This window comes from Micromys minutus (assembly GCF_963924665.1).
Source record: "Micromys minutus genome assembly, chromosome: 19".
In the NCBI taxonomy this organism is placed as follows: Eukaryota; Metazoa; Chordata; class Mammalia; order Rodentia; family Muridae; genus Micromys; species Micromys minutus.
The window spans coordinates 35,696,683-35,710,408 of NC_137954.1; the positions used below are offsets into that span (position 1 = coordinate 35,696,683).

Genomic DNA, 13,726 nt, shown 5'->3' on the forward strand with positions numbered 1-13,726 from the left:
CCTCCTTCATCCTAAATTTTGGAATTAAAGGCGTAAAAATGACCACACCCTGCTAGGACTTTTTTATTTTTAGAACTCAAAGAAGAACTTGACTTCTGCCTTATATAAAACTAGCAGAAAATTTGGGGGGGGGGGCGGGTTAAGTGAAGCATGGTATTCCCAAACTTCTGTTAGAAACGCTCAGGCATGTGCCTAGAACCACAGAAACCTTTCAACTTTGGACTAGTCCACTCTGAAGGGAGAGGCAGCCTCGCCCTCTCTTATGAGCTTCCTGCAGCCAGGGCCCCAGACATCAATGGCACAGAATGCTTGGGTCAGCAACGCTGATGGCAGCCACAGGACACTGGATAGGATGTGGGCAGGTTTGCACACTATTGGAGTGACAGGGTCAGAGGATGCCAGGCAGAGAGCAAGCCGGTAGCAGCATTCCTTCATGGTCTCCAGTTTGGTTCCTGCCTCAGGCTCCTGCCCCAATCCAGTTCCCACCTTGGTCTTGGTTTGTGTCAATGATGAACTGTAGTCAGATGTATAAGCCAAATAAACCCTTTCTGCCCCCAAATTGCTTCACGAATGGTGTCTTTATCACAAGAATAGAAACCTAGACACTAACAGCGTCTGTAATCTCCACAGTTGTTGGACCGAGGCAGAGTCCGTGCTACACAGCCCTAAATGATGTTTTTCCAGTCTCCCTCCACCCCACGTCACCCCTCTCCTTTTAAGACAAGGTTTCTCTGTGTATCCCTGGCTGTCCTAGAACTCACTCTGTAGAACAAAAGAGATCCACCTGCCTCTGCCTCCTCCTGAGTGCTGGGCTTAAAGGCGTGTGTCACCCTCTGGCCTATGCTTTTCTTTAATATCATTCCAGAGTTTTTGTTTTTTTTTTACCTTACAGACAGCTGTTGTCACCTAGGTGACCTAGGTCTGAACTATGCAATAGGCAGTGTTCTTGTTATGTCTAGTGGTCCCTAGGCTCTGGCCTGTCCCCAAATCACAGCTGTGCATGACCAGAGCCTAGAGGTCACCAGAGGATGTACATCTCTGGGGGTTAGAACCTGCCTACCTGGCCTGGGAGGTCTGAGGCATAGAACCCCCAAACTTTTGCTTCCACATTTGGATATGGGGTTCTCAAGGGGTTCTGCAGTAGCTGTACCAGCTCTGGACTGTAAAATGAATTATAAGTAGTAGATTAATAATCTGGCATCTGTATTTCCTGAACCCTTGCTAGTCTCCGATAAGTACACAGAGAAAACAAGATGTATTTAAAGTTTCACCTCAATGGCTGGGTAGTTAAATGATTATATTAACCCCTCAGCTACCTGGCTATCTCCCAGTCATGATCACAAATACTTGCATATGACTATTGAAATGGCTCTTTTGGCTTCAGATGTTTTTCTCATGGTGTCTTCTCGGACCCTCTCCTCATGACTCATTTCCAAATCCTCATGGGAGACACCTGAAACTAACTAACTAAACTAACTAACTAAACTAACTAACTAACTCTCTCCTCCCCTGGCCAGTGGAAGCTTCTGCCCTATTCTCTCTTCTGCCCAACCATCACGAGATCTGCATTTATTGACAAGGTAGAGACTAAGTGGTAAGAACTATCTACACAAACTCGAGACAGGGGAGTCTTGGTATAAACATTACAGTGCCATGTCTGGATTGAAAGGAGATGTGAAGGCAAAGAAGTCAGTATTAGAATAACACCAGGGAGAACTTCACACAGTGCACAGAACCATTATACTGGATATCAGGAGCTGGGTCAGGAGCATCACAAGTGCAAGTCTGGCAAGCCCGTAGTGACAGGATGAAAAAGGGGGGTGGGGTGGGGGAGCAGTGTACTGGCAGCGAAGGAGAGGATTTGATGCTCACCACCTCCAAAGGACTGGTGGTGTGAGCTCACAGTTGTTAGGTCCCCTTACTTCTTGCTGATGATTACTTAAATGCCACCTCCAAGGTGCCCCCGGATTCTTCTCATCCTTTATTTTATTTAAACTAATTATTATTACCATTATTGACTGAGTGAAGGTAGGTTGAATCAGGGAGGGGCACCTGAGGAGGCCAGAAGTGTCAGGAACTGGGATCACAGGCAGTTATGGGCTACCTTGAGGGCACTAAGAACCCAACTAGGATCCTCTGCTAGGATCCTAGCTGCTATAGTCCAAAGTCCTGCCTCGGCCTTCCAAGCAGAATCTCAGGCTCATCTGAGCCACTGTGCCCACCGAAAGCACATTTATTTTAATGACTTACTTCCCTCAACTACTTTTTAAAAGAAAGGTGCATTTTACATTGTGTGTGCTTGGGATTGAACTCAAGCCTCCTTCATGCTAAGCCACACTTTCCCAGTCCCCTCCCGTTAATTTCCCCCCTTTTTTTGCTTTGTCTCAAATCAGAGGGTCTTGCTGTGACCCCCAGGCTGGTTTCCTACCCTGGAATTCTCTTATCTAAGCCTTCTGAGTGCTGGGGTTCTAGGCATGCACCTCAACCCCAGCTAATCGAATTAAATTTTATACGTAGGCTCTAAATTTTCCCTGTGGCCCCTAAAATATGCACTACCAACTAATCCCTTTCAGAGGTGCACATCGCAGACACTCCCCAGTCTTCAGCCCACAAAAGTGGAGTACAGCTGGTCCCCAGGGTAGCCACTATTGTGTTTACAAACTGCTTCTCCATGCATGGCTGACGTAACCACATTTGCACCACATCCTTCCTTAGGGAGAATGATGGCTTTACTTGTTTTTACTTCTATCTCTTGTTTTAGAAGTTGCCTTATTCATTTCCAAGCCTTTTCTCCCCCACCCCCACCCTCCGCTCTCACATTAAAAAAAAAATAAAGCCATACAGCCAAGATATTTGCTACATTTGGTCTCCTCTTAAGAACGCCCCCCACCACACACACACACACACACACACACACACACACACTTTCCGGGAATCAGGAAGTCTTTCTCATTTGATGTCTAATATTTTGGTTTGTTGTGGAAACATTTTAATGGTATATGAAAGGCGCCCTCGCACTGCCATGGGCATCTCCTGCTCCAGGGCCTCTAGGTGATGGCCGCTCGCCTGCTGCATACGTGGGGGCGTGGTGTCACCAGGTGCGCTTAATTCTCCCATGTCAAAGGGTCCTAGGCCCTGAGCTCCCTGGTTGGAGCGCTTTGGAAAAGAATGGAATTGCCTGAACGGTTGCCAAACCTAACTCCCTAGTCTTTGCTACCGGTACCCAGGGAACCACGAGATCCATCCTCAAGGGTGGATTCTGGCGGCAAGATCAGAGTTGATTTCAGGGTCCTTGTCTGGACTCGGGGACAGGTTAGCATTAAGTCTCAGCCTCTGAGAGGTTTAGGCGAACGCGACCCTCAGGACGCGCAGAGACCCACTGGTCCCCTGTCCAGCAGACGGTCCTGCTGTTCCCGAGTCCTCCTTAAAGCAGCAGCTCCGCCCCGCCCGCCCCGCCTACCCGCGGTTCTTTCCAACCGCCCGGCCCGAGAGACTCCACTGAGCGTCACAAAGCCACGAGCCCGCAAGGAGCGCACAACCCCGTACCGGATCGCGAGCCCCAGTTCCATCACCACCACCTGCCGCCACCATGTCCGGCGAAGAGCTGGCCTGCAAGATGCAGAGCCGGTTGAGACTTGAGGTGCAGGCAGAGACCGATCAGGGCGGCCCCCAGCCTGCACCCTGCGCTGCCCAAGTCGGGCACCGGGAGCCTGAACCGCCTGCCCGGGCGCCCACGGCTAGCGCGGACTCCGAGCTGAACCTCAAGCTGAGCCGCCGGCTGGACATTCAACAGGGTGCAGCGGGGTCCCGCCGCTCCAAGGTCTTCAACCCCTACGCGGAGTTCCCGGAGTTCAGCCGCCGCCTCCTGAAGGATCTGGAGAGGATGTTCAAAAGGTGAGCGCTCATCCCGCGTCCCCGAACTTGGGATCCGAGACAGGGAAAAGGGTGGCCGCGCCACGGGTGGGACAGTGAGGGAAGAAGGTGAAGGCGTTGAGGGGTACACATGAGCATTTGGCCCAGTGCAGCCACATAGTGCGCACCAAGTTCATTGCGCGCCATGCGGGGACCTCGGCAGGCTGGGGATCTGAGAGTTTGGGGCCCTTTGTCTTGGGCGAAGCTCTGAGGGTCCCACTAAAAAACCCCTCCCTGGAGTCCCCTACTCCCCAGAGAAGGGGCGAGATCTGCATCCTTCTGCACTCGCAGATCCAGAGATTTGCTCTGAGCAACTTCTAGGAAGCGAGCCCGGGGCGCACCTCACCTGCCAGCCTTAACTTTATCCCTCAAGGGAGAAATTAGCTGGACTGTCTTTTAAAACAAAAGAGACAGTTGACCCTTGTCTTCAGTAAAGGGTGTGAGGAATGAACTAGGCTGAGAACACGGTTGCTTTAAACTCAGAAGACATGGGTGTCCTCAGGCCAGTTGCGGGGGGGGGGGTGGGGGTGGGGGATGAGGAGCCTCCTGGGGGCGTCGCCTAGTCAGTTACCCTTCAGGCCATAAGTGCCTCTGACTGGGTGGACTACTCACTAGGGTGCTGTTGCTGCCTAGTCACCCTTCAGAAGAGGAGGGTATACAAAGACCCAATAGGTGGCTTGTCACATGAGAGGTCTCTTCTCTGGCCTCATTTCCCCACTTGAAGTGGGAAAGCAGCAATGACTCTAGCTGCTGCTTCTCCCCCCCTTACTTTTCTTTCTAAGCATGGTGTGGTAACACTCATCTAATAGCAACATTTGGTTTTGGACAACAGGCAATCTCTGAATTCGAAGCCAGCCATGGTGACACCCTGTCTCCAAGAAAAAAAAAAATCACGTGTAATTTATTTGTAGTGAGTGTGTACGTTTGAGGAAGTGTCGTTGCACACTTGTGGAGCTCAGAGGACAAGTGGTGAGAAACCGGTTCGCACCCTCCACCACGCAGGTGTTTAAGATCAAACTCAGGTGTAAGACCCGGTAGCTGTTACCAGCTGAGCCATCTCGCTGACCCCACCTTTGCCTTTTAAGGCCACAAGATAGTCTGTCCACCGAAAACGCCTCACTAAGCTATTAATATTATTTCCAGAATTGGGCCGAGACCGGAAAATGGCTGGGGGAGCGAAGGCCGCTAGCCAGGTCATGCTTGGGCGTCTTTAAAAGCGCTTGGAATGTGTTTGCCCTCAACAAGGAGGTTCTATTTAAAGGCACCGTGGGATCGCTGGATCACCACCTCCAACTGCTCCCCGCTAGATCAGAGGTCTGAAGAACGAAGCTGATACCCTCTGACACCTTGCTTTCTCAGTCCCTGGCTCCAAGCCACTGTTTTCTGGGTTCAGGGGTGGAGTAGAGAATGAGAGGGGGTGATGGTGGAAAAGCCAGGGAAGACACAGTGGTTTCACAGATCCCCCTATGGTTTTCTTTGGGTTTTACATTTTGTGGGTCTGGCTGCTCTGGCCTGGATGCTCACCCGTGTATCAGTCCCTCCAGTCCTGGCAGATTCATCTCCACCCTGCTCTGTGGTCTCTCCAGCTTCTTTTGGTTTTGCTGGGAAGCACCCTTCGGAAGGTTAAGTTTGTCAGTCTGCTATGTAAGACGAGGAAGGTCCATCCAGTCGGGAGATCTCTGGAGCCAAGCAGTGTTGGCACTGGCAAAGAACAGGTCCCTTGCACAGCATCAAGCTAAGGGGACCTGGGAGAGCTGACAGCCCAGACTCTGCAGGGTGTTTCTACAAAGCCAAGCTGCCCATATGAAGTCTAGGTTAGATCCTTTGTCACCTGCAGTAAAACTTTGCCTGATCAAAGGGAAGTGACCTGACTCCTAAAACAAAGCCAGGTGCCTGCTTCAGGTGTGGCTGGATCTGGCAGACAGGTGACCATACAGTCATGTTTCCTGTCTTGTCTTCCTCCCCTCCTCTCCCTCCCTTTCTGGTTTCTAGAGGTAAGTTATATAGCACAAGCCAGCCTCAATTTTACTATGTAGCTGACCCTGCCTTGCTCCTGGTCTACAGTTCCCCTTCCCCTTATGGGCTCTCCCTCTCTAGGGCCAGGCTGGGCTTCCAAATGTTGAGGTGACTTGGTGTACACCAACAAACCTAGTCCATTTCTTGTTTCCTAAAGCCAGTTTCTCTTTTCTTTCCTCCCCTCCCCTCCCCTTTCCTTCCTCTCCCCCTCCCCTCCCTTCTTCTCCTCCTCTCCTCCCTCTCCCCTCCTCTCCTCTCTTCTCCTCTCCTTTTCTCTTCTGTCCTTACTCTCAGGTGGTCCCTTCCAGTGGCATGAGTGTGGCCACAGTTGTTCCAGAAAAGTCCAGTGAGAAAGAGTAGTCACATCAGCAGCCCTCTTGTGGCCTTTTTTTTTTTTTTTTTTTTTTTTTTTTTTGGTGTGTATGTGTGTGGGGTTACTATTTCTAATTGGCTCTTAGCCAGTTGCTCAGGGTATGTTCTTTGGCCAGGACTGAACCTTGTGCCTTCCCACTTTCTCTGTTTTAAAAAGATTTATTTATCATATATATATAAGTTCACTGTAACTGTCATCAGACACACCAGAAGAGGGCATCAGATCTTATTACAAATGGTTGAGAGCCACCATGTGGTTGCTGGGATTTGAACTCAGGACCTCTGGAAGAGCAGTCAGTGCTCTTAACCACTGAGCCATCTCTCCAGCCTGTCTTCCCACTTTCTAAAGTAAAGGATATATGCGTTTTCTCACATCTGCACCCAGCTCTCCCTCCCTACCTCAGGCTCCCCAGGCCTAATAGAAACAGGGATTGCTCAGCTCACATCTTCCTGAGGGTCCATGAGACTCTGCCCCCAGCTGGGTTCATTTTTCCCACCGGGTTCTTCTGCAGGATCTTCTATACCTAAGGCACCAGGAACTTCCTCCTGTATGGCCAGGGCCTCCCAGTCTAGGAGCTCTCGAGGTCTAGACTCTCCTAAGACACTCCAGTGTTAGCTCTCACCCAGCCTGGTCCCAGCCTGGTCCCTGCTCAGATGCTCTGCCTCCCTGCCAGCTGCTGCCTGCCGCCTTGAGCTGCCTTAGGGTGGCTAGCTGGCTCTGAGTCCTCTCTATTTCCTCAACTGGTGTTTGTGTTCACATACAGTTATGTGCCTGTACTCCGCTGCCTTTATCCAGGCAAGGGCAGGCCCTGACCACCCTTCCACCCTTTTGTCAAAGCAGATTTGCAGATCTGCTCTAGCTCGGCCATGTTACCTGTCCTGTAGTTGGTTAGGGTTTCTTTTCCTCTGCCTAAAATACTGCATGATTTTATTTTATTATTATTTTTATTTATTTATTTATTTATTTATTTATTTATTTATTTATTTATTTATTTTACTGTATAGCCAGGCTGGCCTACAACTCCTGGCATTGTTCCTGCCTCAGCCTTCCACGTGTTGAGATTATAGGTGGGAGCCACCGTTGGCTTTGTGTTACCATTTTTCTTTTCTTTGAGACAAGTTTTAATCTGTCTTAGGCTAGCTTTGAACTCACCCTGTCACCAATATCGACTTTGAACTTCAATCCTCCTGTCTCTAGCTCCTAAGTGCCAGGACCACCATTTCCATGTTTTCAGTATTGGGGATCAAACCCGGGGCTTTGTGTGTGCAAGAAGAGCACTTTACTAATCAAACCATACCCTTGCCCTCCTGCATGACTTTAAAAAGAAAATATAAAACTGTCTAAGCTTCCCATAGCGTACAGCACCGACTTTTAGCTCTGGGTTGGACAAGGAAAATCCAGCACAAGGCCTGGGGTTCCTGGGAACCCCAGACTCCCTGGAAGCCAGTGCATTCAAATTAACTCTGCTCTCCTGAACCTGAGAGCCTAGTCTGCTGGGACAAGTTCAGGTCCCCTTCTCACCCTTCTGCTCCCAAAGCAACATGCCAAAAGCAATCAATAACAGAAACCCACATACAGAGTGCACCAGCTTGTCACCTGTTAGATGGCTTTCTACCTTTCCGTTCTGGGTGGTGGCCACCACTCATGGCAGTTGTAAGGGGCATGATTGGGAACCCAGCCTCACCTCCACTCCCAGGAGAGTTCCTCGAGGCAGACAGCCTAAATGCCCTTAATGTCTGGGTTCTCCTTCTGGCAGGTGGGGCTGTTTGTGTGTGTGTGTGTGTGTGTGTGTGTGTGTGGTGTAGGAAGCAGTTTGCTGACACTTGCTGGGAAGACTTCCTGGGTTGGTTTCAGTCACTAACTTTCAAATATTTATTTATTGCTTATTATGATTATTTTGGTTTTTGCAAGTAGCTGCTCACTCTGAATCCCAGGCTGGCCTTGAACTCAAAGCAATCCTCCCGCCTCAGCCTAAGCTGGGATTTCAGAAATGAGCCACTACACATTTACTCAGAGATTTTTTTTTTTTTTTTTTTTTTTTTGATGATCACATGGCTGTCATTTAGGCCCCATAAAAATTTCTGCTGCCCTTTTTATTTAACTATTCCCTTGGTCTGAGGGGCTTTTGGTTGCTTGTCTTTTCTCTCTTGGTCATTTGAAGCAGGATCTCACTGTGAATGGACTACAGACCCATGGACAGCCTGCTCTTTAGGCTGTGCTGTGGTGGTCTGGTCCTTCTGGGGTGAATCACTGACTCAGTGTTCTGTTTTCCTAAAGCTTCCAGAACCCAGTCCCATACCTTGGGTAGCTGAAAACAACCATGCTTTATTCTTCACAGTTCTGAAAGCCTGAAGTGCAGGTGTTGGCTGTACCCTGCCTGCTCGGTGGGCTCCAGGGGAGAATCTCCCTCCCTCCTTCTTCCCTTCCTCCTCCCTCCCTCTTTCCCTCCCTCCCTAACCTCCTTTCTTTCCCTTCCCTCTCCCTTCTCCTCTATCTCTGTCGTTTTTCTGTCTGTCAGTCTGTCTGTGTGTCTCTTTCTTTGTGTGTGTCTGCCTGTCTGTCTATCTTCACATGGTTTTCTCAGAGGCATCCAGTCACTGGATTCAGGGCTATCCAAATGTAGTATGGCCTCATCCTAATTTATTACCTCTGCAAAGACTCTGTTTCCAGCCAAGGTCACGTTGTGAGGTTCTGACGAGTGTGTCCTTAAAGATGAGAGGGGGGGGGAGGGAGGGAATGGAGGGCCTGGGTTTTAGGACAGTGGGAACTTCAGACTTACAATTTACATATAAACTATGCCCCTGCCACTCCAGCTTCTCCCCATGGACTGACTAGCCTTCCCAAAACCTGATCCAATGGAGTACAGCTCAGCCTCTGCCAAGAGTGCTCTGTCTTCAGCTGGGCCTGCCAGATTTTCACTTTTCAGCAGTTTCAGATGTGCATTCTGATGTCGCCTGCTCTCCCTTGGCCCCTCACAGGGTGTAACCTGATGAGACCAGCACACACAAAGCGTACCTACCCACTCTTTGTCAGGAAGCAAGGCTAGATAGATTCACCCAGACTCGCTGAAAATATTCTTTGGTCTTTTTTTGGTTTTTTGGTTTTTTATTATTATTTTTTTATTTGACTTCCCTGTTTTAAGTGACTTAGCATGGGGGTTCCTTCCATTTTCAAAGCTTTAAAAGCGATGAGAAGGAGCGGTTTCCCACCTGGGAGTTTACTGGGTTCTTAGAGTAGGTGTCAAGTGTCCCCGAGTTCTAAATGGCGTGCTGCAGAAGAAAGACAACTTTCTAATGAGTGTGGGAAGCCAGAGGCATTGGCAGCCTGGCCAAAGCTAGTTGCCTCTCTGTTTCCAAGCGTGTAAGTGTGTCACTGGATAGCCAGAGCCAGGAGAACAGTGGCCTGGTTTTAAAGGGAGACTGAGAAGGGCCCAGGAGAAACTGACCCTATAGTGTGTGTATACGGCTGAAATTCGATCAGAGCTTGCTGTGCAGTCAAGGTTAGACAGGAAACTTTAATTACCCTGGCTACTTCACAGGGCCCTGGCAAAGGAAGGTAATGGGGACAGCCACTTGCAAGGCAGGGCAGGAGCACAGCAGCTTAGGATGCAGCTGTGGAATCTCTTCAGAACTGGGGCTGAGGGCTTGTGTATCAACTCCCCAAAGAGAGGGTGGGAAGGGGAATGTTAGCCGGCAGGAAAGTTGCTGTTTTATTACGAATTCGAAATGATGCTGATGTCATGATACCCCCGCCAAGGCCACATTCCTCATCTGGAACGTCACTGGCCACTGGAAATACAGATTTCTTCATCCCTGCCCCCCACCCCCAGCCCGTAGTGCCCCTTTCCCCTTAGTCTGCCTAGGAGGAGAAAGGGCAAGAGGAAGAAAGGGATATGATGTTGATAATTGTCTTTTCTTTTTCAGTTTTGGTTCTGGGGTGAGAGCTCAGGGCCTGTATGTGTTGAGCATACCCTCTACCCTGGGGCCACACCCTCAACTCTGCTAGATTGGCTGAGAATTTTTCATACAAGTGAAGAGTATCCTCTTATGGGAGATAGGGGGAGGTACCTCATCTGGGTGTCTTTAGCTTCAGTGGGAATTGGCCTTTGCCCTAGGGCTGAGGGGAGCCAGGGTGTTAGACATTGTTAGAACAGTTGTAGTCAACATGCTTGAGACCTTGGGTTTCCTTTCTAGTGCAAGGACACAGACAGACAGACAGATGCACACACACATGCACGCACACAGGCAGCACACAGGATAGGGAGAGTGGAGAAAGAGCTAAGGCCTTTCTGATTCCTGGATTGCAACCCTTGCCAGGAGTGACTCACCTTGGATTTATTTAGTGTGTTTTCTTGTGCACTGGGGTTTGTACATTTAACCATCTTGACTTGTGCCAGAGGAAAGAGGACCCAGGGCTGATCCGGATCCTTGGGAAGGAGCTCCAGGCCTACTCCAAGGACCCTGGTCTCTAGCAGGAAGATGCACAAATGTTCATCTTCTCCCCATGCCCTCTCAGAGTCTCATATGCATCATATCTTATGTGAATTTAGTGACGGTCCTTTGAAATGGAGTGATCAAAGCAGTTTTTAAAACCCAAAAGAATTCTATAATAGGAAAAATTTAGCTGGATGTAGTAGCTCCTGTGTCCCCTACACAATCCCCTGGTTGTCCCAAAGGCTAACAGTGCATCCTGGGTCCACTCAGGCGAAGGTGATACAACAATGGGTTTGGCCAAGCTGGAGGTAGTTCCCTTTCCCTATGGCCTGTAATGGGGGTTCTGTTGGCGAGGAAAGGGTGTGTCCCTCTGGATCCTTTTTGTGAGATAATCTGGATGGCAGGCATGGAAGAGGTTAGCAACAGGGCATGGAGAATTTATCATGAAGGCGAGGGGTGGCTCTTAGAATTCTTTCTCCTAGATATCCTGCAATCTGTCTGTCTCTGCAGTCTGCATCTGCCCCTGTGTTTTCTTCTTGCTTATGGGTACAGCTCTGGCTACCCTGTGGGGCTGTGGGATATTCTGTCAGCTGCCTTCCAAGCCTCCTTTCAGGTAACACTCCACTTCACCCCTCTGGGTTTGAAGGGTCCATCTGACTGACCCCAGCCACTCCTGCCTGCCTTCTGTCCTTGAGAACTGCTTGCTGATGCTTCCTGTCTTTCCCTGACTCCCTTCACCCCTCAGCCCCCTTTGTTCTCTTCACCAAGTGCATGCTGAGGGTCATGCCTCCCCTCTGAAAGTGGGTGGAGTCAACTTGCACAGATGGGCCCTGTCCCTTCAGTAGTGGCCTGTGCCATTGTTGCTAAAGTTCCTAACCCTTGGCTTACAGGCCTCTGGGTTGGTGGTTTGTTTTGTTAGGTTTTTTTTTTTTTCCTGTGGTGTGTGTGTGTGTGTCTATGTCTTGTTTCCATGTGCTGCAGATAGAACCCAGGACCTTGTATGTGCTAGGCAAGTGTTTTACTACTGAGCTACCCTCAACCCTGGGCTCTTTCACTTACTAATTAAACTCATTGTCTTTGTGGTATGTGTGGCACACATGTGTAGAGGTCAAAAGAAAAACCTGCAGAGTCAGCTCTCTTCTTTCACTTTTATGTGGGTCCAGGGGATCAAACTCAGGTCTCCACCTTGCACTACAAGGACTTTACCTACTCAGACTGCTCACTTACCTAGTTAGTTAGTTAGTTAGTTAGTTAGTTAGTTAGGTAATTAGTTAGTTTGTTTGTTTCAGCCTAGAATGCCTTGGTTCTTTGGGTTAGAGCTAGGCTGGGGTTGCTGGTGATAACAACTGACCTTCTTCTAGTCCTAGGCTGATCAGGGCCTTGGAGACCGGGTGGGGACTGGGTGGAGACCCAGTAGAGTGGCAGGGGGCTCCCTGTGGCAGTGCTAGAGTCTGATTCCAATGTAGTGACCCTCATCTCTGTTGGGTGTGGCGGCCTGGTCTCTCTTTCCAAGGCCAGTGCTAGGTCACCCACCCTCAGTCTACTGCCAACTTGGGCTAGGATTGCAGGAAACAGGAGAATAATGTTCAAGGCTTACAGGCTGCTGTGTGCTGGCTCTTCTACCCCTTCCTGAGGGTGAAACACCAGGAGAACCCCCCAACCTCCCTCAGTTTCTTTCTCTTCCCTCCTCCCTGCCACACTGCTTACTGAATACCCATTGTGCCTTCGAACAACTCTTGCCAAAAATATCTCACTGCTGACAGCCCTAGCTCTTTGGCCTTGGGGGCCTGCTGAGTTCAGTCATGGCCTTGGGGAAGCTGGCCCTGGATCCTGCCCAGCTTTGTCTTGGCAGTGACTTTCTCTGCCCTTCCCTAAGTGCTTCAGGCTTTCCTGAGTGCTGGGGGCCCTCAGCTGTGCTCTGTGCTTAGAGTCATCAGGAGTGCTTACTGTATACAAGTTCAGTTTGTAGTTATGCACACCCAGGAACTCATTCCTCCCCCACAGTGCTCCCCCTGGGTGCCAGCAGCAAGCTGGGGCAGGACATCAAAGAAATGAACTCACAGAGAAGCCAGGGGACTAGCCTGTAAGCAGCGGACCTGGAATTTGAACCCAGATAGCTCGCCCTCTGGTCCTCTGCACCCTGAGCCTCCTTCATGAATATCAGGTCTACTCCAAGCCCCAGGCGCTGAGTCACAGCCACCCTTGACATAGATCACTAAACCCCTTGCTTCTGCAGACTGCCTAAACTCCCACTGGACCACCCACTTCAAGTCAGACTTGGCAGATGTCGCCCATGTTGTAGCCACAGGGACCCTGCCCGAAGCCAGATCTCATTACTCCATTCCCTTTTCAGAAGTCCTTGTGGCTTAGAGGCAGCACAGAACATTCATAAAGCAAAGCCCAGACTCCACATTGCTGATCCTCAAGGCCCACTCTAACCTTTTACTACTTCTTATAGCTTGTTCCTTGCCTCACTGGGCTGATCTCCAAAGCTCTGCACTGTCCTCTAGCTTCCAGCAAATGATGCTTAGGTATTTCAGTTGTTGTCTCTAGTGCGGTCTCCTCCTCCTCCCGGAAAGTCAGCCATATACATACATGCGTGCGTGTGTTGAGACAGGGTCTTCCTGTGTAGTCCTGGCTTGCCTGGACTCACCATATAGACCAGACTGGCCTCAAAGTTAGAGATCCTCCTGCCTCTGCCTCCCCAGTGCTGGCATTAAAGGTGTGTGCTACTTTAGCCTCCTGGAGTCAGATATTTTAAAAGTAGGAAGAAAAAAAAAAAAAAAACCCCAACAACAACATTTTTAATTATCATTTTTATTGGATGGTCTCTGTATTTACATTTCAAGTGTTACCCCTTCCCCCCCACTCCCATTTCTTCTCCCCCTAACAACAACATTTTTAAAAGACAGGGTCTAGCATCTCAGGCTAGCCTCAAACTTGCTGTATAGCCAAGGGCAACTTTGAATTTTTTGATACTCCCGTCTACCTG

At 49.7% G+C, this 13,726-nt stretch overlaps 1 protein-coding gene across 1 annotated transcript in view; it reads left to right on the forward strand.

Annotated features, from left to right (window-relative positions):
• Nucleotides 1-3,526: 3,526 nt before the first annotated feature.
• The window catches only part of EFHD1 (EF-hand domain family member D1), a 43,576-nt gene continuing 33,376 nt past the window's right edge, over nt 3,527-13,726 (forward strand). The window contains exon 1 of the mRNA XM_080933398.1: nt 3,527-3,894. Coding sequence (XP_080789524.1) covers nt 3,590-3,894 — 305 coding nt within the window. The 5' untranslated portion in view covers nt 3,527-3,589. The remainder of the gene's footprint in view (nt 3,895-13,726) is intronic.